Raw genomic sequence first — 25,632 nt, 5'->3', positions numbered from 1 at the left:
TATCACATATAAGAAATAAACAGCTCGTGGTCGTTCATCGTACAATAAAACACTGCAAGCTGTGCCCCTAATGGTTTATTCTCCTTGCAGTGTTTTATTGTACGATGAACGACCACGAGCTGTTTATTTCTTAAATCTGTTACCATAATACCCAAAACCCAATCCATGATGCCTGACATACTTTCCATTTTATATATATACAAGACTTACCATATTCGACGTAATAAGCGCCCGGGGCGCTCTCAAAATTAGAAATATGGGGCTCTTATAAGAATATAATTTTGGAGAGAGAAAAAAACAGATTTGAAAGATTGTAAATTTTGTAATTTATGCTGACAGCCTGAGTGAGTGAGTGAGTATGGTTTTACGCCGCTTTTAGCAATATTCCAGCAATATCACGGCGGGGGACACCAGAAATGGGCTTCACACATTGTACCCATGTCGGGAATCGAACCCGGGTCTTCGGCGTGACGAGCGAACGCTTTAACCACTAGGCTACCCGACCGCCCCCCTGACAGCCTGAAATGATACAAAAGAAAAGTAAGTGCATAACTAACATGACATATATTTTCCAGAATTTAATTACCCATACTTATTGGTGCATATAACACATGAGTATGTATTATACATGAACAAATAAGTCTTGTATACATCAATCGGAAGGGGTGCTAATTGGGATTGTTCACTAGCCATATTGCTGTGGGGGCTTATTAGAGCGGGGCGCTTATTACGTCGAATACGGTAGTCCCTTACAACAACCAGACTAATAACTCTGTAAATATCCATCACTGGTGCTGATAGCCCGAGGATCACAATGAAAGATTTGAACATAATCAACAGATGCTGGCATAGCTAAGGGGTGCATTCCTCACTGTAAATTGTAGAGCCTTGTATAACTGGACTGCTGAGGTTTGAAGCCATTTCACAGCAGGGGACACATTACACCAACATGGGGAATGAAACCCATGTCTTCAGCATGACACAAACTTTTGAACCACTTAGCCACCCTATCACCCCTTTAATATGGTGAAAGCTTATCATTCATTGTCAAAGACCAGTTGGTAAAACAAGATTTATGTGATTTTCGAAAAAAAATATTTCCTTTTCTCAAATCAATCTTGTCAAATGATGTATTCCATTACATAAAAGAAATTCCAATGCAGTTGTGTTTTGCCATGTTACTGGTTGTTATTTGTTTGGATTTCATTAATAGAAAACTATTGAAAATATAACAATAAATATAATCTGTTGTTGATTTCCATAATGATTTATGTACATTTGAATATAACAATCACAAATTAATCATGGTTAACTCTCATGTAATAATAACAATATGAGGATAAATAATATATAAGGACAATATGTGTTGTTTGTTTCTCTTTAACCTAACATTCCAACATGTAAATGTCCAAACAGAGATGGCATCACTTAGTAACCTCAGGCAACAGAGATGGCATCATTTAGTAACCCCAGGCTACAGTCTTTTGGACAATATGGCAAAAGGCAGGAACTGAAATCCCCACCCAACCACCCAAAAAACCAAAACATTGTTGCTAGGTTTCATTTCAGGTTAATTTCACAGCATTCATTATTCTTTTTTAAATTATAGTTTCAATAGTTAGGGAAGTCATCCATCAATACACTCAATCTGTTACCATGGTCACAATCATTCTGTGTACAGAACTTATTATTATTTTTTTATATTATTGTTGTAAGGCAATACAAGGCACTGTACCATAATGCAGTCCTCGTATATCATATTACTGTATGTACACTTGTATAACCAAGCTGAGACGACTATATTCACCAGCTGTTCACAACCATTGGGCCTGTACTGTGTGTAGTACCATAAGCAGGGTGAATTAATGTAAATTTTGTTCAAAAATATTTATTGAGTAAATAATGGCGCTGAGAATGATTATTTGTTCAGTGCAAATAATATGTGGATACAATTTGTCAGTATGAAAATCCTCATTTGAAAACAAAACTTTTTTTTCATTCTAAATATTATGCCTTGAAAATTATGTCGTGTAGAATGTCAGAACATATTTGGAAAAAGTATCTAGTCAAGCTTAAGAATGTAGGAATTTATGCATAAGGGGTGGAAATAAACACATTTCTTAACAACTATAACAATGTTCAAATTAAACAATGATCTGAAATTAATCATAATTGGCAAGAATTATTTATGCAAAAAAATCAACAATGTAGAAAACCTGTAAAAATATACAAACATTGCTAAAAACTACTGAAAAAAAGAAAACATCACAACAACATAAACAAATAAATATGTTCAAATCAGATTCTGACTCATTCTGTAAGAGAAGGAAGTGGCAGATATCTAGTCAGTTTGTCTTTACATGGAATCTTTTGGAACCATGATGAGAGGACCATAGTAACAGCGTAACAACTTGAATCTCAAAGGACAAGGTGTGATAAGGGGTCTTTTGGACCCTGTAGTTCTCTAAACATGCAGAAAAAATTCAGAAATTGTCATGGAAGTTCTTTGATGTCTTCCAACAAATGAGAATTGGACCACATACATGTAGTTGAATATTTTTCTAGGGTTTGAAAAAAAGTCCTGTTCATTTTCACCACACGTAGGTACTTAATCATGCCTCTCTGTCAACATTAAAAATGCCATATTAGAGTGAATGAGTGAATACAGTTTTGCGTCGCTTTTAGCAATATTCCAGTAATATCACGGGGGGAAAGACACCAGAAATGGGCTTCACACATTGTACCCATGTACATTGGAACCCAGGCCATCGGCATGACGAGTGAACGCTTTAACCACTAGGCTACCCCACTGCCCCCACCATTTTAGAGGCCAAAAGGCCCTTACCATACCTTGTCCTGGCATAGCGTTTACATACTTTGACAAAACGTGGGCTGTGTAATGCCACTGTTGGGACAAAAGTCAACATAGCGTTACAGAGTTTGACTTACTGTTTAAAAGGCCAAACTTTTGTCCGAAATTATTTTTTTACAACTCAGTCAACCCTAAAAATTGGAGAAAAAAAACATTTGAAAGAAAATTTCCATCACATGCTGACCCGAATAAATTGTTTATCATAACTGCCAGAGTTCCAGTTGTTTTCATTTTCCAGCATGACATACATAACATGTACATGTGTTTTTTCTCCAATAAGCAATGCAATTAGAAAGAGTCATACTTTGTACAATGTTCTATTTTGTATTTTTGTCCCAATGTTATTTAGATCATCGTTAAGACATCAATACTTCATGATCTTGTCTGCACTATATTCTTCTATCATATAGGAGGAAATTCGTATATACAAGAATGTGAAATGTTGATAACACAGTTGTGCGATCTTCCAATCACTTCCACACATGATTTTGCCAAATTGAAAGTAAAGAATATTGATTTAAATTTTGAATAAACTTATTAAAATAAATTACAAACATAAGTCCACATATACAATGAACACTTTTTATAAACAGACAGTGTAATTACATGATTAGTTTGCGTACTTCAGTACAAATTTGTTGACATGGTATTTCCAGTGTTACATGCTCACAGTAATGTCTTTGTGTTGGGGAAAAAAACATCAAAACTCTTTAAAGGGGCACTGATCTAACACAATTCCCCGGGACTGGTTGTTGCCTTTGTTATTGTTTTTTCCCAGTGAGTACCCGGATGTATAGCAGAAATCTAGACTAGTTCGCGACCTCTGCTGCGCCATTCGTAAGCGCATTAGTCACTTTTATGGGTAGTAATAAGGGCGTATGGTCACATTGATCAACAAAATGAAATACAGTTTTCGAGATAATAAGGAAATGTAGGTATCTTTGTCGGTAGCATCTGTAATGGTGACGGATAGGACAGATTTTTCAGTCAAAATGACTGAAATATTTACACATTTTATAAATTGCCTGAGAGAATCACGTTTTACAAATTGACGGTAATATATACACGCTTACAAAGGAAAAGGCCTGTGAAAACAACGTCTATCGCGCATTGAAGAATTTCCCAACCAAGACTTAGAGAAACAAGGACGAATCGGTTCAATGTTACAGCAAATGAAGGAAAACAAAATGCAAATACCATAATTACAACCTACCAAATTTATGTGTATAAATATAGGCAGCTTCCTTGTTCGAGGAATGTATCCATGAATATCCACACAAAGGAACAATATCCCACTCGTCTGCAGCTGTACAAAAAAACTTATTCGATGTCACGTGTCTCTGTAACAATCACATATTTTAAAAAATATATATCGTTTGGGGATATTTTAACCCGTTTCTCAACTGATCACTTGGATTGTTTCAGGTGTTTCACATAGGTGTCAAGTCTCAAGGGTCAGCTGAGAAAGCCCACGTGACAACTATTTTCATAACGTCCACAGTTCCTAAAAAATCAATTGAGTGATAGATAACAATGATCAATCAATCAACGTATTATCAGTTAACCCTTTGAACAAAGTATGTTGTTTTTACATCGGCACTTCACGCCATGATATGAGTGTATTCCCTTTGTTTTAGTAAACCTAGACATGTAAACACTCACTTTTGACATATCCACTGTGCAAAATAACAGTGATTAATCAATCAACGTATTTTCTGTTAATCCTTTGATGACTAGGAACGATCCGTTGATTTACAAAAAAAAGTAAATCAACTGATCATTCACCTCTTGCTGGTCTGCCACGTGCATATTACATAACACACATTTCACCTCACTTCAAACCTGGATTTAGATTGAATATTTACCCCAGACACAATAAATGCCAAATGGGAACCTTTGTCAGGTAATCTATGTGGTGCTACCACTAATTGTACCTGTAATAAATTCATTAACTGAGCATCAAGTGAATGACGACTAATACACAAGTGTAGGGTTATGCGAGAAAACGTGGATGACAACAAGGGAGTAGTAATCGTATTTTCGACGCAATCCGAAAACCGAAAATGCTTTCACTGCATGGATACTTTTTTTAGTGTTAACTATAACCATCTGGGGTATTTCCAAATGACGACATCCGATGAGCTCCGCCGTTCTTTTTGTCTGTTAGTTTAGGCTGAAGAAATTAATTAACATGCGCCCTTTGTCGAAATCTTTTTAGATCACAGTTAACAAATCAGTGTTTATGCAAAAATGCGTAAAACAAATATTGCCTCCAGCCTCCAAGTTTATTTAGCTGTCCTTGCAGACGGTAGCCCAGTCTCTTGTCACGCTCAGTTACGTTGCGTATCATCCGAGTCTCACGGGGCAAAAAACAATAACAAAGGCAACAACCAGTCCGGGGAATTGCGTTAGATCAGTGCCCCTTTAACCCTGTGTATAAGAAGACCCTCCCCCCCAATGAAAGCCCCGTAATTCTAGGTACGAAAAAATCACCTTGTACACAGCAATATATGGTATATTGTTTTCGTCTAACTACAAAAAAAAGCCACTTTACAAAAGAAAAGATTAAATCAACAGAACTGCACACATAATTGGAAATTCTTAACAAAATCAACATTGCAAAAAGCTGTCTTTCCATCAGTAATAAAATAGGACAACTTGCCTGATGGCCAGTGTCAATGGAAGATGCTAATACTGTCAACACAAATGTCTTGGAAGCAAATAGTAAACAGCCAGGCAGTTTGTTGTGAACCTAGCTTATATCAAGTCAATATACCGGTAAGACCCCTGTCAACAACAATATACATGGACATAGTGTAACACAATGTGAACACTCTGTAACAGGATAACAACACAATAGTGATACTGGTACCTAATATGCAAGGTGTGTTAAATATCAATGAACAAGTAGGAACATGATGAAGGCACTTTATTCTGATTACAATCCCAAGGCTAGAGAGGAAATCGAGCCTGCAAGACTGTGTGTTGGTTTCAGGGCTGAGTGTGTTAGGGAGATGAGTTTTGGCTAGTAAATTTTCATCCATAAACAATAGTCCCCTTAGGTATGTCGCTTCTTGTTGAACAATATTGGCAAAGCCTATTTGCATAATAATAACATGAAATGGCACAATAACTAATTATTAGATTTTCATCTAAATACTGAAAATAGTGCCTGCCTGGATGTGTTGTCAACAGCTACTTAAAATAGAGCATTGCTACTCAAATGTTTTCTGCATAAATACTGAAGGCCAAAGTATTTACAAATATGAAACAAGTAACTAACTATCCATAATGTTTCTAAGTCTTCACTGGAGAGCGAACGTTGGTGGTTCCATCCCCAGCAGTGTCCTTCTAAAAGACTTTAAAAGATCTGGTGCCCCCCGTGAAGATATTGCTGGAATATTGCTATAAGCGGCGTAAAACCATACTCACTCACTTAAAAGATAGTTATTGTTGTTACCCTGCCTGTCATTTGGCATTAAGAGGCTAAAACAAGGACTGGTCAGTTCCAGATCCAGGTCAGTGTACTGTGGGTATCCATGGTACACTGTGGGATGGTACCTCAGAGGGATGGATACACAACAGATTCAAGTTACTTTACACAACGTTTCAACTCCGTGCCTCATAAACCTTTGAAGGAGAATAATGAGTCTAATACCATCCAGTTTGTTTAAATGTTTCACACACAAAAATCCTAAAGATTTGAACAAAATATGATTTTATCATAAGGAGAACAATACATGCCAAAGAAAAGCTTCCTCAGTCTAGCAACTTCGGAGATGTGTATAAAGAAAAACACTGTATTTTGAGGGAATTTAATATTACAGTACATTTTGAGCAGAAACTGTGGATCATCCGCCATAAATAGTTTTTTAAATAGCCATACTGAAAATCGTATTCGAACATGTTGATCAAATTCAGGAGTCATTAATGGTTCTGCGGTTTTTGAGGGAAACTGTTACAGTGTAAGGAAAGCTGTTACAGTGTGAGGAAAGCTGTTACAGTGTGAGGAAATGCATTTTGAGAGAATTTAGGAGCATGGACAAAGTGTCAAGGTCAACATGGTCCAATGAAGGTCAAAATTTATAATGTATCAGAAACAAATCCGGAACGTTTTGAGCCCAACTACTAACTACACATAAATCAAATATTATTACATTTTGAAACAAAAGGTTGAGTTATGGCCACAAGAAGTTTCAGCATTGGCGAAGTGCAAATGTCAAATAAAGGTATTGTCGTGAAAAAAAAAATATTTGAGGCCCACTACCTATTACACATCAATAATCATTATAACATTTTGAAACAAAACATTCAGTAAACTAGAGGTTTCAGCTTTCAGTACGGCGAAGTACAAAGGTCAAATAAAGGTCATGTCGTAAAAAACGGAACATATCTGTTGAGCTCCGCTACTAAGTACACACACGAAATTTCATTCAGTCAAAAACGGCTGAGAAATGGCCAGAAAGAAGTTTTTCACTATAGCTACTGTGGCGGGCATATGGACATTCGGATTCATTCCACAAGAAGAAATTAGGAGGTTTGTGGAAACAAGTATGTACAGTTTCAGTCTCATCAGTTCCGTGGTTTCTGATGTTTAGGGCAGACATTGCACACCAGGTGTTTGTTTTTTTTAAACAAACTGTCCAAAGCATCTGTGTACCAACTGTTGACAGATGTTTTTCCAATAAGCATGAATGTTTGTCATAAGTAAGGAAGAAGGCCACCATGTGATAATTTTGTCTGCAGGAAAATAAGATTATGTGAGGCAGTGTCTTTGGTACTGTAGAGAGGCAGGCTCAGATGAAAGCCTAATAATTCATTTATTAAAGCCAAATATAAATAATTTCATTTATAGATGAATATTTTATCTTCAATACAATATATAAAATGTTCCCACCCTCTCCTTCTACTTGCATTGTTGACCTGCCCTTCCCGACCTTATAATAACTGAACAATACCGAACTACTAACAAATGATACTACCAGTTATCAATGCTGTTTTTTGCCCGTCCAACATATAGTGACATGGTTACCGAAGACATAAAACACATCCCACAGATGCCTCTTTAAAGTGCAATTATGCATGGGCATCCATCTGAATGTAAACGAAGTCCAGGAATGTTTTCAGTGAACATGTACATGAACAAACATGCATCACACGTGTGTTTACTGAACATGCTGAGGTTGAATATGAAACTATGAATCCATCACTTGGTAAGGCAAGCATATTGTCAAACTTCTAATCACATAAAAAACATATGATTCAAACTTCTAATCAATATAAAATTAAAACACAGTATGGTGTGACTGAATTTATGTTCCTAAATTCTATTTCTTTATAGAGTTGGAATAAAAATGAGTATGAAATATAATAATACATGTAACAGTATAATTTGACAGAACGTATTTATCATCTCGCCCGGTTGCACTAATGATGATGATTATTAGTAACCATGTCAATAGTTTCAATATATATCATTATCTCAAATGAATTGCATGCCAATTATTCGATATTTTAGCTTGTCAATACCGTCATACCTCGCTGAGAACAGAGCAAGTTGGGTTTAACACTTTGAAAAGGGTATCAGTTACATAACTGCATCACTGTTGTGTTGCCAGAGTGATGCCAGAGTGATACCTTGTACACCACTAGCACAGGTAGGATGCGTACACAATCTGGGATTTGAACCCATGACAAAGGGGAGCAACTGTACATGGGTGCCTTAGATCAGTCCACCAACATCATGAACATATAGACCTGATGATGTTTTAAACCACATGGCAATCCATGCTTGGAACATATCATACCAAAAATTATGCATATGAAGTCAAACCCCGTTGTCCTGAACTTCTGGGACCTGACAAATAGTTAGGCATATCTTGGGTTTGACACATCCGACTCAACCTTACTACCATCTGACTAGGCCATCAGACAACAGACAGAAAAGGATCACATTGTGCACATTATGTTAATAACATTTGTATAATAATGACGATCACGTGATCACTATTCGTCGAACGTGGGTATTGTCTACATCGTCCATTATACTTGACCATTATACTTAATACAAATTCTTTGTTTTGAAAATAAATTGAGTTTGATGTATAAGGGTAAGTTTTAAATCAATTTTAACTCTAGGGACAATATATTGAGTTCAAGACAATTAGGAATTGGAAACATCCAGTTCAACACCTCCAGGGTAAAATAGTGGTACTTATAGAAAGCGTTAGCAGAAATGCACTGTGAGTTCGACACAACCAGGGATTTGACAAATCCGGGTTAAAATAGTCATACATATAGAAAGCGTTAGCAGAAATGTACTGTGAGCTTGACACATCCGGGTATTTGACAAACCCTGGTTAAAATAGTCATACATATAGAAAGAGTTTGCAGAAATAGACTGTGAGTTTGACACAACCCGGGATTTGACACATATGAGTTAAAATAGTGATACATATAGAAAGCGTTTGCCGAAATGTACTGTGAGTTCGACACACTCGGGGGATTTGACAAATCCTGGTTAAAACAGTGTCCAACCCAGAATTGAAATTCAAGGGAGACTTGTCCCCCCATCATGTAGAAAATAGGGAGGATTTTGAAAAAGTAGGGGGGATAACTGCTTTCTTCAAAAATGTCTTATTTTGTATTATGTACTGGAACATCATCATATAAAAGTGTAACAGATCAGAACAAAGAACTGCTTTTTAGAATCACTAGGACCGGGATCGATTTCCCCTTCAGTTTGAGAAGTCATTACAGTGACTGTGGTTTCATCATTGTCTTTTTTAGAACATCTATTTTGATTAAAAAAGTCTGTAATGTTTTTGTTTTGGCGAGACATTTTCACTATCAAAAGATCGTCTGCAATGACAGTCTGCGATTCATATTGTGTGATTTCAGAAACGAAACTAAAACGAACTAAAATGCTCAAAAATACTTCTAGAACTATTCAATATAGAATATTTATTTGTCTTTTAACATCTTGTCAAAGGTTTTTGATTACTAAACAACAAAATACAACATAATTTTGATCAAAGTTTTGATACACTTTCTACTAAAGTACCGGTAAATTAAATTTCGTTTCCTATGCAAATCCTGTCGATAATTTATTCAGCAACCCAAGGGACGTATAACTCTTGTTTGAACTTCTGGTTATTATCGATTGGTTTTCAACAGTTGTTTACAATGTTTGCTGTGAACTGTCTTTCTTCGGTAATTGATAAAAGCATTAGTGAGTATTGAATCTAAAGGTAGGGATAAACAACTGATAAAGTAAGTGACTGTACAAGAAATTACTGTGCGCGACAGATCGCGCTTTGAGGTTTTTTTAGGGGCGATTTGATTTTTTTTAGCGTGGATCGCGCAATTGCGCGGTCTGGGTTTGACACTGGTTAAAATAGTGATACATATAGAAAGCGTTTGCCGAAATGTACTGTGAGTTCAACACAACCAGGGATTTGACAAACCTTGGTTAAAATAGTCATACATATAGAAAGAGTTTGCTGAAATGTACTGTGAGCTCGACACAACCGAGAATTTGACAAATCCTGGTTAAAATAGTCATACATATAGAAAGAGTTTGCCGATATGGACTGTGAGTTTGACACAACCGGGGATTTGACACATCCGGGTTAAAATAGTGATACAAATTGAAAGAGTTTGCCGAAATGGACTGTGAGTTTGACACAAGTAGGGATTTGACACATCTGAGTCCGAGACAAGGAGGTTCGACTGTACTTGTACTTGGATATCTATGACCGCAGGATCATAGATGTTCAGCTAACTTACCGCTAACATGGCAAATGAAAAATAAAACACTGTGCACTCATTATGTATTTTCTGAGACTTTGTCCTGAGATTATGTTAACTCTCATCCACAACAAATTTGGAACAAGAAGAAATATAAAAATATTATCTTTTCACATCCATGTCATCAAGTTTCAAAACTATTATCTATTATTAAATTTTAATAAGTTTTTGAACTGAAATATAAACATGAGAAATCACATAAAATGTGAAGAAATACAGTAAACAAAATAGTGATAATCATGATTATTGGGAGCCCTGATATTAAAGTGATCAATCTTGATCAATATGAAAATAAAAACAGTAATCCAACAATCTAAACAGTTTCTCTACTTTTCTCAGTCTTGCTTGGTTCCTCAGTTACCTCATTCTTTGCTTTATTTACGATTGGATTCTGAGCGTAAAGATAGATGGCAGCACTTACTACAAATATAGCTGCCACCGTGTATGCATCGACCGGAATGTTGAAAATAAACCAACATAAAATAGCAGTGAACATGATTTCTAAGGCACTTGCAAATGTTTTCAAAATACAATTCAATGATCGAAGAAACAAACTTGTGACGATGCCACAAGCCGCAGCATTGAACACAATTGCTATAACACCTGGCCGTGAAAAAATGGCCATCACATCGGCGACTGAAAAAACACTTGCTAGGTCTCCATGGAAACCGAGCACAAAGATGTTGCATATGATAGAGTCTACATACATGAAAATGTTCTGCATCATAAGATGCACATCACAGCCTTTGTCCTTGAGTAAGTATTCGTTATACACCCCAGCAAACACGGAACAGAACACCTGTAGCATGATGAACAGCAGGTGAATGTCCAACAGTTTGTCAAAGTTGAGGAACGATGTGCCTACTGTGCTGGGAGATTCCGTGGAACCGGTTTTGGTGCCGCTGCCGTGATGGTTTAGTTCCTTTATAATGCATCCACATGTGAGGAGAATGAGAGACGCCCATTGTATTCGGCTCAGCTGTTTACGGAATAGAATCTAGAGAAAGAAACAAAGGCAATTCTGAATGGTGTGAAAATGCATGGTTTTGTCAAATGGAGGCAATGAGAGAGCATTGCTATTCATCTCTCTTTGAAACGAAAACGAATAGCACATGTGGTAGCCAGGATATACCTGGAAGAGAATCCTGTGATGACCAACACCTAGAATAAAACACCAGTGATGAGTAAGACTCGCCTAGAATAAAACACCAGTGGTGACCAAGACTCACCTAGAATAAAACACCAGTGATGAGTAAGAATTGCCTAGAATAAAACACCAGTGGTGACCAAGACTCACCTAGAATAAAACACCAGTGATGAGTAAGACTTGCTTAAAATAAAGCACCAGTGATGAGTAAGACTCACCTAGAATAAAACACCAGTGGTGACCAAGACCTGGAATAAAACACCAGTGGTGACCAAGACACACCTAGATTAAAACACCAGTGATGACCTAGACCTGGAATAAAACACCTGTGGTAAGTAAGACTCACCTAGAACACAACACCAGTGATGAGTAAGACTTGCTTAAAAAAAACACAAGTGATGAGTAAGACTCACCTAGAATACAACACCAGTGATGAGTAAGACTCGCTTAGAATAAAACACCAGTGGTGACCAAGACTCACCTAGAATAAAACACCAGTGATGAGTAAGACTTGCCTAGAATAAAACACCAGTGGTGACCAAGACTCACCTAGAATAAAACACCAGTGATGAGTAAGACTTGCTTAAAATAAAACACCAGTGATGAGTAAGACTCACCTAGAATAAAACACCAGTGGTGACCAAGACCTGGAATAAAACACCAGTGGTGACCAAGACACACCTAGATTAAAACACCAGTGATGACCTAGACCTGGAATAAAACACCTGTGGTAAGTAAGACTCACCAAGAACACAACACCAGTGATGAGTAAGACCTGCCTAAAATAAAACACCAGTGATGAGTAAGACTCACCTAGAATACAACACCAGTGATGAGTAAGACTCGCTTAGAATAAAACACCAGTGGTGACCAACACTCATCTAGAATAAAACACCAGTAATGACCTAGACCTAGAATAAAACACCAGTGGCAAGTAAGACTCACCTAGAATACAACAACAGTGATGACCAAGACCTTGAATAAAACACCAGTGATGAGTAAGACCCACCTACAATAAAACACCAGTGATGAGTAAGACCAATCTAAAATAAAACACCAGTGATGAGTAAGACCCACCTAAAATAAAACACCAGTGATGAGTAAGACTCATCTAGAATAAAACACCAGTGATGAGTAAGACCCACCTAAAATAAAACACCAGTGATGAGTAAGACCCGCCTACAATAAAACACCAGTGATGAGTAAGACCTATCTAAAATAAAACACCAGTGATGAGTAAAACCCACCTACAATAAAACACCAGTGATGAGTAAGACTCATCTACAATAAAACACCAGTGATTAGTAAGACACACCTAAAATAAAACACCAGTGATGAGTAAGACCCACCTACAATAAAACACCAGTGATGAGTAAGACCCACCTTAAATAAAACACCAGTGATGAGTAAGACTCATCTAGAATAAAACACCAGTGATGAGTAAGACTCATCTAGAATAAAATACCAGTGATGAGTAAGACCTAACTACAATAAAACACCAGTGATGAGTAAGACCCACCTACAATAAAACACCAGTGATGAGTAAGACCCACCTTAAATAAAACACCAGTGATGAGTAAGACTCATCTAGAATAAAACACCAGTGATGAGTAAGACTCATCTAGAATAAAATACCAGTGATGAGTAAGACCCACCTAAAATAAAACACCAGTGATGAGTAAGACCCACTTACAATAAAACAATAGTGATGAGTAAGACCCATCTAAAATAAAACACCAGTGATGAGTAAGACCCACCTACAATAAAACACCAGTGATGAGTAAGACTCATCTAAAATAAAACACCAGTGATGAGTAAGACTCATCTAGAATAAAACACCAGTGATGAGTAAGACCCACCTAAAATAAAACACCAGTGATGAGTAAGACCCACCTACAATAAAACACTAGTGATGAGTAAGACCCATCTAAAATAAAACACCAGTGATGAGTAAGACCCACCTAAAATAAAACACCAGTGATGAATAAGACTCATCTAGTATAAAACACCAGTGATGAGTAAGACTCATCTAGTATAAAACACCAGTGATGAGTAAGACTCATCTAGTATAAAACACCAGTGATGAGTAAGACCCACCTACAATAAAACACCAGTGATGAGTAAGACTCACCTACAATAAAACACCAGTGATGAGTAAGACTCATCTAAAATAAAACACCAGTGATGAGTAAGACTCATCTAGAATAAAACACCAGTGATGAGTAAGACCCACCTAAAATAAAACACCAGTGATGAGTAAGACCCACCTACAATAAAACACCAGTGATGAGTAAGACTCATCTAGAATAAAACACCAGTGATGAGTAAGACCCACCTAAAATAAAACACCAGTGATGAATAAGACTCATCTAGTATAAAACACCAGTGATGAGTAAGACCCACCTACAATAAAACACCAGTGATGAGTAAGACTCATCTAAAATAAAACACCAGTGATGAGTAAGACTCATCTAGAATAAAACACCAGTGATGAATAAGACTCATCTAGTATAAAACACCAGTGATGAGTAAGACTCATCTAGTATAAAACACCAGTGATGAGTAAGACCCACCTACAATAAAACACCAGTGATGAGTAAGACTCATCTACAATAAAACACCAGTGATGAGTAAGACTCGTCTAGAATAAAACACCTTTGATGAGTAAGACCCACCTAGAATAAAATACCTGTGGTGACCAAGACCTGGAATGAAACCCCTGTGGGGACCAAGACTCACCTGGAAGAAAACCCCTGTGATGACAACTCTGAACTGTAGGAGCAGGTAGTATGTGGTTGGGTCATAGGCAGCGAGGTTCACAAACTGAAGGTTGTTGTACAAACAGTAGAGAAACGCTGGCACGAAGTACAGTCCTAAAACTGGGAGACAAACACAACTATGGTCAAAGTTAATTCTGTGTGTTACAAATCTTTGGTCATTAATTAAACTAAATCAATGAAATAATGGGCGAAATCTGGGATATTTTTTAAAACAAAATTTGGCATCATGGAAAGTATATTGTCCCTCCAATGATAAGATGTATTGTAGGTGATAACAACTTGTCAAAATCAAAGTAGGAAAAGTAGAATTTCAATTAAGTAGATATTTTTGGTTTGGTTCCTTGAAACTTCACTTAACAAGAGTTGCTTGTATATATAACAGGACTTATAGCATTACACACATGAACGTTTCTATCAAACATATTTTGTTATTCCAAAAATGTAAAAAAGAACATAAATTTCAAACATGGCTCTTCAAGAAGGCTTTCACCACAACTTGACCACATCAAGTACCCCACCTACCCTGTCTATATTTGATGATGTCGGCCTTCAGTGTAGCACAGGAATGGCTAGAAACAGAAAGAAATGGCTGTTACCATGTTTCCAGTGACCTGAGGTCAAATAAAGTTTAAACATGTTTCTCATCATCATAGGGGTCATTTAAAACATGCTTTGGATCCAAACGTTTTGTTATCTGTTTAACACCTGGTGTCATCACTATTTGATTGTGATTCATAAACACATGCTCATGATAAAGTCGGAATTGAAAATAGACTCTGACTTTTGGCGGAGATTTCTCATGAAAATGGAAAGGGTTTTGTCCCTTTTATTCATATCAGTACAAAGAATGTAACATGATGTTATGATCTTTGCATTGGAATGTTTTTGCGTTTTCTGCCAACAGAAACAAAATGTAATGAAACAAAAAAATAGTGACTGCTTATTTTGAAATAAGCTTGTGATGAGAAACATTTGATCTTCGGGAAAGTCACACAGATATAGCAATGGTTCCAAAGGAGATATTACTTTCCTGATCACTAAATGGTTGCTTTACGTAAATATTTACCTATAAAATCTACAATCTTACCCTGGCAATTGGCAATTCTATTTTAGACTACTTTCTACTGAACAAATTTTTAGGTTTTATAAAAAATATATTAAAATATCATTTGTTCTGTGTGTTATTTAACACCACTCACAACAATATCATAGCCATATGAAGGCAGCCTGTAAATATATGACATTCAACAGAGACAAACACTTGACAATTGTTTTTTTATTGTTTAAAACCGCACTCAGCTTTATTCCAGCTATATGATGGTGGTCTATAAATTGTTTGTTTGTTTGTTTGTTTGCTGTTTAACACCGCACTCAGCAATATCACAGCTATATGACAGCGGTCTGCAAGTAATCGAGTCTGGACCAGACAATCCAGTGATTGGCATCCTGAGCATCGATCCACGCAAATGGGACACAATAACATGCAAATCAATCAAGGCTAACAACCCAATCCATTTAATAGCTTCTTTTGACAAGCATAGGCTGAATCTATTTGTTGTAACCAGACCGCCTCCGTGGTCTAGTGGAAGAGCGTCCACCCAGATAGCGGAAGGTCTGGGGTTTGATCCCTGGACGCGTCATACCAAAAGACATTAAAAGATGGTACCTATTGTTACTCTGTCAGGCGCCTGGCATTAAGGGGCTGAAACAAGGACTGGTCAGCTCGGAGTCAGTATACTGTGTCTGAGTGGGGTATTCATGTGAAACTGAGGCATGGTATCTCTGTGTGCTAGCACTATAAATCGGCATCAGTCCGGACTAGTACAAGCAGACACACACTAGTGCATGAACGTCACTATATACTGTAATGGACGCGACGTTAAACCAAATTTCAGTGAGTGAGCAATATTCCAGCAATATCACGACGGGGGACACCAGAAATGGGCTTCACACATTGTACCCATGTTGGGAATCGAACCCGGGTCTTATGTGTGATGAGCGAACGCTTTAACCACTAGGCTACCGGACCGCCATAAAACCGAATTTCATGTCACCTCACATTTGTTGTAACCGAGCTACAAAAGAGGGTACTGTGAGAGCAATTTGAGCACACATTCACCAGTCACATCCCCTTTGGAGGATCTATTATATTCAGGGATACAGCTGGTTGTCATGGTTGTCAGTGTAAACATGAAGTCACACATTCAAAATGAAATTGTGTACTGGTACACATCCTTAAAGGTATAAAATAGTGATTAAAAAAGTATAGGAATTGACATTGGCTTTGCGTGAGTTGACTGGGGTGTAAAGTTCCGAGAGTGATGGTATTACTGACTCCTTGAGGTACAGGATGAGGGACGTCACCAGCTTGACACACTCAGTAAGGAGAACCACCGTCACTGTGTTGTACTTATAGGTGTTACTAGACGTCTTCGATGCTGTCACCAGGATTGCTAAAATGCAACAAAGAAAAGACACTGATTCTAAACACATTCAACTTAATGTCTTATTCTATTTGCAACAGTTCTATAAAATGGCGTAGCATAACTTAGAAACCGTTTAATATTTTATTACTAAACTTTGCATATGTATCAATCCCATACTGAAGTGGTGCCTTTGGGTGTTTTTGGTACTTCTAAAAGTACTTTTTGGTGTTTCCATGGAATAAACGGGACGTAGCATTTTTTGCCGTAGCATATCTCAGAAACCATTTGATATTTTATTATGAGACTTTGCATATATATCAAACACATGTGCCAGAACTTATGCCTTTTGATATTTTCAGTATTTCTGAAAAAATTTTTTTGTGTTTTTCTTTGGCAACAAACCAGACTTAGACTCAAATATGCGTAGCATTCGTTTCTGGAGCATAGTTCTTAAATATTTTATTATGAAACTTTGCATATATATCAAACATATGCTGAACTGGTGCCTGTTGCTGAATCCTTGGCAACAAGTTGGACTTAACCCAAATACATGTTACTTTCATTACCAGAGCATAACTTAAAAAAGCAGATGGGTTGTAGTGTTCATTTCTGGATCATACATCCAAACAAACCACAATTTACAATTTGCCTACTTCCTGCTTCCCTGCAGACTTTAATCATTTCTTTAGTGCTTGCAATTAGGCCATTCATGAAAACTTCCAGTGAACTTGTCAAGACTGATGCTGTAATGTTTTTGTTCTACAGATACACACTAGGGCTGCAACGAATAACCTATGAGGCCAATACGATTCGTATCACGAATATAGGGTAATGAATACGAATATTAATTCACAAATACAATAATAAGTCAGTAGTTGATGTATTATTTGTTATATTCAGTGAAAGATTAACAACAGAAATTATTTGACATTGTTTGCTAATTATCTATATTATACATTTATATACTGTACTTGTCCAGGTATTTATAGTCTTAGTATCTGCTCAAATGCTACAATGACCAGTGACCAAATTCCTGTCAAATTAAATATTATAAGAGCGTTGTCTTTAAAGAAATCTATGCATATCATATGTTCTTATGGATGTAAATGCACATGATTGCATATTCATAAATATTCGATTCTAGTGGCTACGAATAACGAATTCAATTCATGAATGAATACGGTTCGATTCACCAAATACGCGAGTGAATCGTAACGGCCCTAATACACACCCTTTTTTCATGTATTTTCACTACTATACAAACAAATGAAATCCCAATGTGCCCCATGGCAGGGATAATGATAACATTGTTTTCTTGTAAATTTAATCAGGTGAACAAACAGTTTGCCACCATGTTGATGCAACGCATCAAACATTTTCTTGTTTATAATGTCTTACTTGTTTGTATGATGCATGTTTGGAAAGCTTCAACGACATTACTTAAACTAGCCAAGTTGTATTTACCTCTAGGCTGTCTAGTTTCTACTTTTGATATACTATCTTCCCTATTCTACTTTATGGTTGTGGAGTTTGGTGCAGTGAGAAAGGATATATAATAGAGTGTGTACATCTAAAGTTTCTAAAATTGGCCCCTGGTTTAAAATTTATCACACTCACTGATATCGCGAACATTGAATTGGGTAGAGAACCACTTAGCCTTAGCCACGAATTTTAGTTCGTTGTAACCATAGTTCTCTTTAAGTATATTTGCAGCATATATACAGCAAATGGTCAGGACAAAAAAATAAGTCTTATATCCGTCTGTTCGTTATAAGCGTGTTCCTTGTAAACTGTATCTCGATACTGCATGTACAACATTTTGTCCAGGAAACCCAGTCATTAGTCTGAGAATAGAGTCCATAGACTCACTCATAAAGGTAAAGAAGGACAACTGACTAATACCCATCAACATGACACTGACTTCTGTGTGAGAAAATAATAAGAAACAAACATGTTTACGTTCTGTATTATGGTTTTCGCATCCACACTATGAAAGTTATGAGGAATAGAAAAAACAGCTTTTACTTGCTTCTTGATATTGATGCGAGATCAACATGGATGATCGATATGGGGTTAAGTGTGAATCGATGTCAAGTTAAGTGTATTGGGTATCGTGTCATGCAAAGTTTGTCGACAATGCACCGGTGTGAATCACAACATCACTAATTCTAAAAAAACGCAGAAAAACTACATATGCCATAAAAGTTATGTTTTGTATGGCAACTAGTTACATACATCATGAGATATGACAAAAGCTTCAGGTTTGCAAATGAACAAATGATCAGTTGGGTAACTAAAAAAACAAGTATAATTTTGAGGGCTTCATACATACATGTCACATGTGTTATGTGGCAATAGTTTAATTAGAGGAAATAGTGTTGATCGAAAGTGACAGCAATTTGATTGTGCTGCATGCGTACAATATCAAGTTGTGGTAGTGTCCATGACAGATATTAATTTATCGTGACCTCCCTGAGTTGTGATTGTTTATAGTGCAAAGTCCACCTCAGTGCTTGACACATTTGTTACACTCAATGTATAGAGAGCTCCACTGTCAGGAGCAGAGTTACAGGTTTTGATTCACTACATGAGGTAGCAGTTTCTAGAAGGCTGCCTGTACCCATAATAAGAGCTAGATGAGGGAGATTCAAGGCCTCCTATGACCTGACTTGCATCTCATCTACATGTCTAGTGCGTACAAAATACTTGTCGGAAAACATTGACGTATTACCTGCTTCCAACACTGTTTTCTGGATTCAAGAACAAAGCATGTGACATTCAAGACATTTAACTGAGACAAACGCTTGACAATTGTTTGGTTTTTTTTTTATTGTTTAACGCCGCACTCAACTATATTCCAGCTATATGATGGTGGTTTTAAATTGTTTGTTTGTTGTTAAACGCCGCACTCAGCAATAATTCAGCTATATGCATGATATGACGGCGGTCTCTAAGTAATCAAGTCTGGGTCAGACAATCCACTGATTGACAACATGAGCATCGATCCACGCAAATGGGATTGATGACATGCATCAAACAAGTCAGCAAGCCTTACAATCCGATCCCGTTAGTCGCCTCTTACAACAAGCATAGTCGCCTTTCATGGCAAGCATGTGTTGCTGAAGACCTATTCTACCCCGGATCTTCACGGGCTGGTATATAAATAATCAAGTCTGGACCAGACAATCCACTGATGGACAACATGAGCATCGATCCACGCAAATGGGATTGATGACATGCATCAACCAAGTCAGCAAGCCTTACAATCCGATCCCGTTAGTCGCCTCTTACAACAAGCATAGTCGCCTTTCATGGCAAGCATGTGTTGCTGAAGACCTATTCTACCCCGGATCTTCACGGGCTGGTATATAAATAATCAAGTCTGGACCAGACAATCCACTGATGGACAACATGAGCATCGATCCACGCAAATGGGATTGATGACATGCATCAAACAAGTCGGTGAGCCTGACCACCCGATTCCGTTAGTCTGCTCTTATGACAAGCATAGTCGCCTTTTGCGGCAAGTATGGGTTGCTGAAGACTTATTCTACCCCGGATCTTCACTGGCTGGTCTATAAATAATCGAGTCTGGACCAGACAATCCAGTAATTGATATCATGAGCATCAATCCACACATAGTGCCTGTTATTTACTGCTGCCGCCACATGTTTGACCCATTGTATTGCCTTTATTATTGTAATCCTAATCATGTGTGTTTTAACATATTTTGTTGCTTGTGCATTGTCCTTGTGTGGTTATTTTCTGATTTTACAATTTAATCCTGTAATTTCAGGGTTCACCATAGTTCAGTTTGGGAATCAACCATAACATATGTCAAAGATCATATTGTATAGAAGTTCTGGTGTCTGCTTTGCCCATTGTGTTATAGGTCACTGCTAGATCCAGGTGTTACAAGAAATCAATAACACATTCAAGATATAACATATTCAACACATAGATGCACACACAAGTATGGATCAGTATGATTTCTGAAAATTTGGGAAATTATTATCATTGAGAACGTAGTTACTTGGTTTTGTTTGTAACTGAGTACTGCACTTCATCACAAGCACTTTTACAGGTTTCAATTAGCACAGAGGATAGAACTCCAGCTGCCAGCTTGAAGCCAGGCTAATGACTTTATCCCATTAGCCAACACTTTACCACCGCGCGGGTGCCATCATGAGAAATAATTAGTGATTGTTTACCAACTGATTAGCACCCAATTTTGTACCTTAATGCTAGTGTATGAAAGAAGTGCCTGCCTGAAGGCCCATGGCAGGTAAATCTCGTGTTGGGCCCATAGTTTCAATTGTAAGGGTCCTTAGAGCCTGCAGTAAAGTTATGTGACACAATTTATTTGTCCTAATATGCTGCAGTTTTTAAAATAAGGGCCTGAAAAGTTTGGTCAGGACCTGATGCTTCAAAAGTATGTGGGTCCAAAAGCCAGCCAGCCAGTTTATTTTATTTCAAACACTGCTTGATGCGCATGCACAGCAGCCCTTTTCCTACATGAAACTAGAAACTTTATAGACATGGACATTCCTCAAAGTTATTTAGATTAATTTAGTTGAGATAACCAGGGTTTTACGAGACGCAAAAATGTGCATCCAGTTCGCACACATGTTGAGAATGGATGCAGGAAAAAGTATACTGCGTTCTGAAGGATGCACAATAATATTCATTGTACCCACAGCGCGTCAAGAGCAGTTATGGGCATCTGTCGTTTCATCAATCAATCATGACTACTGTCCACATGATCATTGATTCATTCCAGGCTCTAAAGTAATTATCAAAATGTACAGTACACTATACCATTTCATTGCATTGCCTGCAGAGACCCTTAAAATAAATTATTGGGGGTCCCCTGGATCTCCACTTTTGTAAGTGAAGGTAAACCCTTGGATAACAAACACATTCCAAACCACGAAATTGACCCTAAGGAAAAAGGGGTGCCTAACCATATGGATCAAAAAGGGGTGTTTGATCGAAAAGGAGTATCAAAGCCTACTGATCTAAAAGGGAGCTTGATCAGTAAGGAGATCCAACAGCTAATGTAGAATTGGTGGTAGCCTACCTCAACCCTAACACAACTAACCCTAAGGATCGAAAAGGCAGGCAAGACCAGTGAAGCAAGAGGCATAGCCTGCAACCAGAGCCAAATAGCTCTCTATATGCAGTGCCTGGTAACTGCAGTCTTGACCTTGGTGTCTTGTATACATTGGTGAATGCTTATCTACGTAAATGACATGATGCAAACTTAGCAGTCCTAGATGATATATATACACAGACTTTGGTGACAAAGCTGTAGCATGGTACACCATATTATCACGATAGTTAAAGGGAAACAACATTCCAACTTTCAGTGGTCATCTAGTTGGCCCATTTTAAATTAGCCTGCGTAATCATCAGAAGCCAATTAGCACCAGCAACCGAATAAACTGGGCTTCTGACCAGCAAGGTGCCAACTGGAAAACCAAATTGACAGCAAGGGGTAATCCCCTTGAATCCTTGCATTTCACCTTGCAAATTCATCAGCGTGTGTAAATCTGTATGTACAACTATGTAGTTTTGTATACAAAAAAATATGTGTATGTATTAATTTCTAACAATGACATCCAGTTCACATACTCAACAGTAACGACCCTTATTTTTCAGGAAAATTGCACATAGTACAACAATTACTACTCCGTTTTTGTCAGATATGTAACATGGTATAACCACCCGTCTGTGTTTTTGTCGTCATTCACTTAATGCTCAGTTAATGACTTTATTACAGGTATAATTAGTGGTAGAACTACTCAGATTACATGACAAGGACTGCAATAACATTCACCGCTGCCTATGAGCATGATGAGGGTGTCCAGGTAATAAAGCACTCAGTGCTTCATATTGTGTCTGGGGTAATCATTTAAGAATTGACTTTCACTTTGTGCTGAATGAACCTTCTTTGAGTGAGGGCCAAACTGTGTGAACGTCGGTGCAAAGACAGCGCAAGCAAAATTCAGCATGTGTAATAATTAATAGGTATCCAAAACATATTTAACGGAAAAGAAGTTCTTTTTCAAAAGATGAACAACAAAATATCAGAAAAGATATTTAAAAAATTTCGATGCAAATAATTTGTCAAAGGAAGTTGAAAAGTATTAAAAGTTGACAATAAATATAAAAAAGCACACCTTTAATGACAACAGTATGTATTTATCATTTGGCTACTAGTGTTGCTAGGTATAGCATTGGGGTCCTTATTATCTTCCTAAACATTTCTGGCTGCATTGTGGGAAAACTGTGCAGATTACTTCACTTCCGTTACCTTATTTGAGATCATGAATATGCAGACCATCTAGCTCAGGTTGATAGAGAAAGTTTACTTGGGAAACTGCAGGTAAAATCATAGTCCATTGATAGATGGGTAGGCAATATTAAAAAGATACCAGAAGTAAGTATAAAAGTGTAAATAAATGCCTACTTACAGTAGTCGGAACAATGTCTGATTGGGAATTGTTTTACCACAGCCCTGGCAAGAACTGTTTAGATACATGTAGGCCTATCAAACAATCTGATCATACGTACACTGAAGTTGACTGAAGCTTTATGATTTCTCAAACATATACAAAAGGAATGTGTGTCATCGTCAGAAAGAAATGCGAGCATAAGTTTTGGTTATATCATGTGACTAACCACGGGTCTGGGTAGTCCTGTGGGTACACGAGTCCTACTCACGACTCACCCGACCCGAGTTACCCGTCCCAGCCCTAGATGAATGGTACCACAGGATCCAAGCATCCTGACGTACCCTATTTTTGAACAGTTAAGACGGCATTGCTGATATTTCCCAAGTCAGCAGATTAGATGATGTCACATCTCTCCCTATAATGCGACAAATCAATATCAAATACAGCTGCTCGAAAATAGGTGTCATTCGAAAATAGGGTACTCGACGATATACACTCTTGATTGTTGCTTTTTGCATGCAAGTTCACCCTTCACTTCATGTTCTTGGTTGAAATCTCCAGTTTAGTTATTTTTTCCCAAAAGGTAGGCGGGTCTACTGAAAACTAACAGTCAATGTGTAACTTACTTGAAACATGTTTCATATTAAAGAAGTTGGAAAAACTCAAGTGTGTACATACATGACAACACCTGTTCTAACTTTTATGACACACAAAAAAGCACGCACGTTTCAGAGCCCGAGTTTCTTTTTACGCTTTCATCTTAATTATAACAGGTAAACAGCTGCTTGTTAGACACGACATAGGATAACAGTTAGACAGTAAGGGCCTAGCCTGTTAGTGTTACACAAACGTACAGTGTTACACTACATTTTCCGGGCTGCTAGGCCTAGTTTTCATGGCTACATTTTCGCGCTACAAGTTCTACTATTTTCAAATAAACAATTGCAGATCATGCAGATAGTACTTGGTACAGGTAATATGAAGCAAACTACTTACCTTGGTTAATAAAAAGTGCCATATACGATATAAACACTACAAAACTTAGTTTTGTAGGGAAGACATCCCCGAACCAACCCATTTCTATGTCATCGGGCACCGACTTTAGAGTTGCCTTCCTTGTATTTTCAAGGGACGTAATTTCACCACTAACCCAAACGAACAGACACTTATTTTAATTCATAATGTCGAGATCCGAGGTTCGAGTCTCGTCGCAGCAAGGCAAAAACGAAATGAAAATAATTTTTTCTGTTAATATTGCTAATTAAAGTATTTTTAACAAATACGGCAACGTTTACAACTGCTAACGTTCTTATGTATCTATTTATAATATTAATGGCTTGGCGGAATGGGAATCCTGTATATCTGATTCCAGACATTCAAACACCATTTATGTTATCTGCTTGCTAGATTCTATATTTTATATTGTTTTATGAAGGTTATCGGTCTAACAGCAAACTCTGACTACCCAGATACAATATCCCACTTGTACTGATTGCATTATATTGATTTTAACACATTTTATTCACAAAGAAAAGGGCTGGGCGCAAGATTTCAACACTTAGATAGTCCTCTCCCAAAACATTAACATGCTTATTACAGAATTCTTGTGGGTAGGGATCACACTCCGGCGCAGTGGTGACTCAGCATAATACCTCTGCCACAGGCTAATTTGCATATCCCGTGACCGGACTTTTCTCTTGTTTGTAAACAAACGCGCTTTTGCAGAAATCAGTATAGAACAGACTAATGCAAGTTTTGGGCGGCGCTTAACATATTGTTTTGCATAATTATATAGATATGCTACTACAACTGCGACGGTGAATTTCATGACAATATATATCTATACATCAAAGTGACCGTATCGCTAGCTCTCCGTTGGGCTTCGATGACAGCACGTGGAGCCGTACAACCAATGTGAACAAAGGATACTATTCTTTGACAATTGTTTATGAAAATGTGTGGACTTGTCAAACATGAAACGGATGAAAAGCATATTCAATATCTTGAATGGACTGTGAAAGATGTGACAAATCGTCACATTGCGCTGGACTGAGGCAGAGGTACTATGCTGCCTGGCTGTCGGCCGCATGGAACTCTGGGTAGGAGAGTGGGTAGGGATCGCCCTGATCGTGATCCTTGG

At 37.5% G+C, this 25,632-nt stretch overlaps 1 protein-coding gene across 1 annotated transcript; it reads right to left on the bottom strand.

Moving 5' to 3' along the window:
* Nucleotides 1–5,275: 5,275 nt before the first annotated feature.
* LOC125384241 (UDP-galactose transporter senju-like) lies at nucleotides 5,276–24,596 on the bottom strand. Its single transcript, XM_048402869.1, has 5 exons — nucleotides 24,489–24,596; nucleotides 16,944–17,061; nucleotides 15,131–15,177; nucleotides 14,568–14,707; nucleotides 5,276–11,678 (listed from the first exon to the last, which is right to left on the bottom strand). The coding sequence occupies exons 1-5, from the start codon at nucleotides 24,568–24,570 to the stop codon at nucleotides 10,995–10,997; spliced, it is 1,071 nt and encodes a 356-aa protein (XP_048258826.1). The 5' UTR covers nucleotides 24,571–24,596; the 3' UTR covers nucleotides 5,276–10,994.
* Between the last annotated feature and the right edge of the window lie 1,036 nt (nucleotides 24,597–25,632).

This window comes from Haliotis rufescens, unplaced genomic scaffold, assembly GCF_023055435.1.
Source record: "Haliotis rufescens isolate VD_foot unplaced genomic scaffold, xgHalRufe1.0.p SCAF_3, whole genome shotgun sequence".
NCBI classification, from domain to species: Eukaryota; Metazoa; Mollusca; class Gastropoda; order Lepetellida; family Haliotidae; genus Haliotis; species Haliotis rufescens.
The sequence above is the reverse complement of the archived record's forward strand: the minus strand, read 5'-3'. Positions and strand labels throughout refer to the sequence as shown.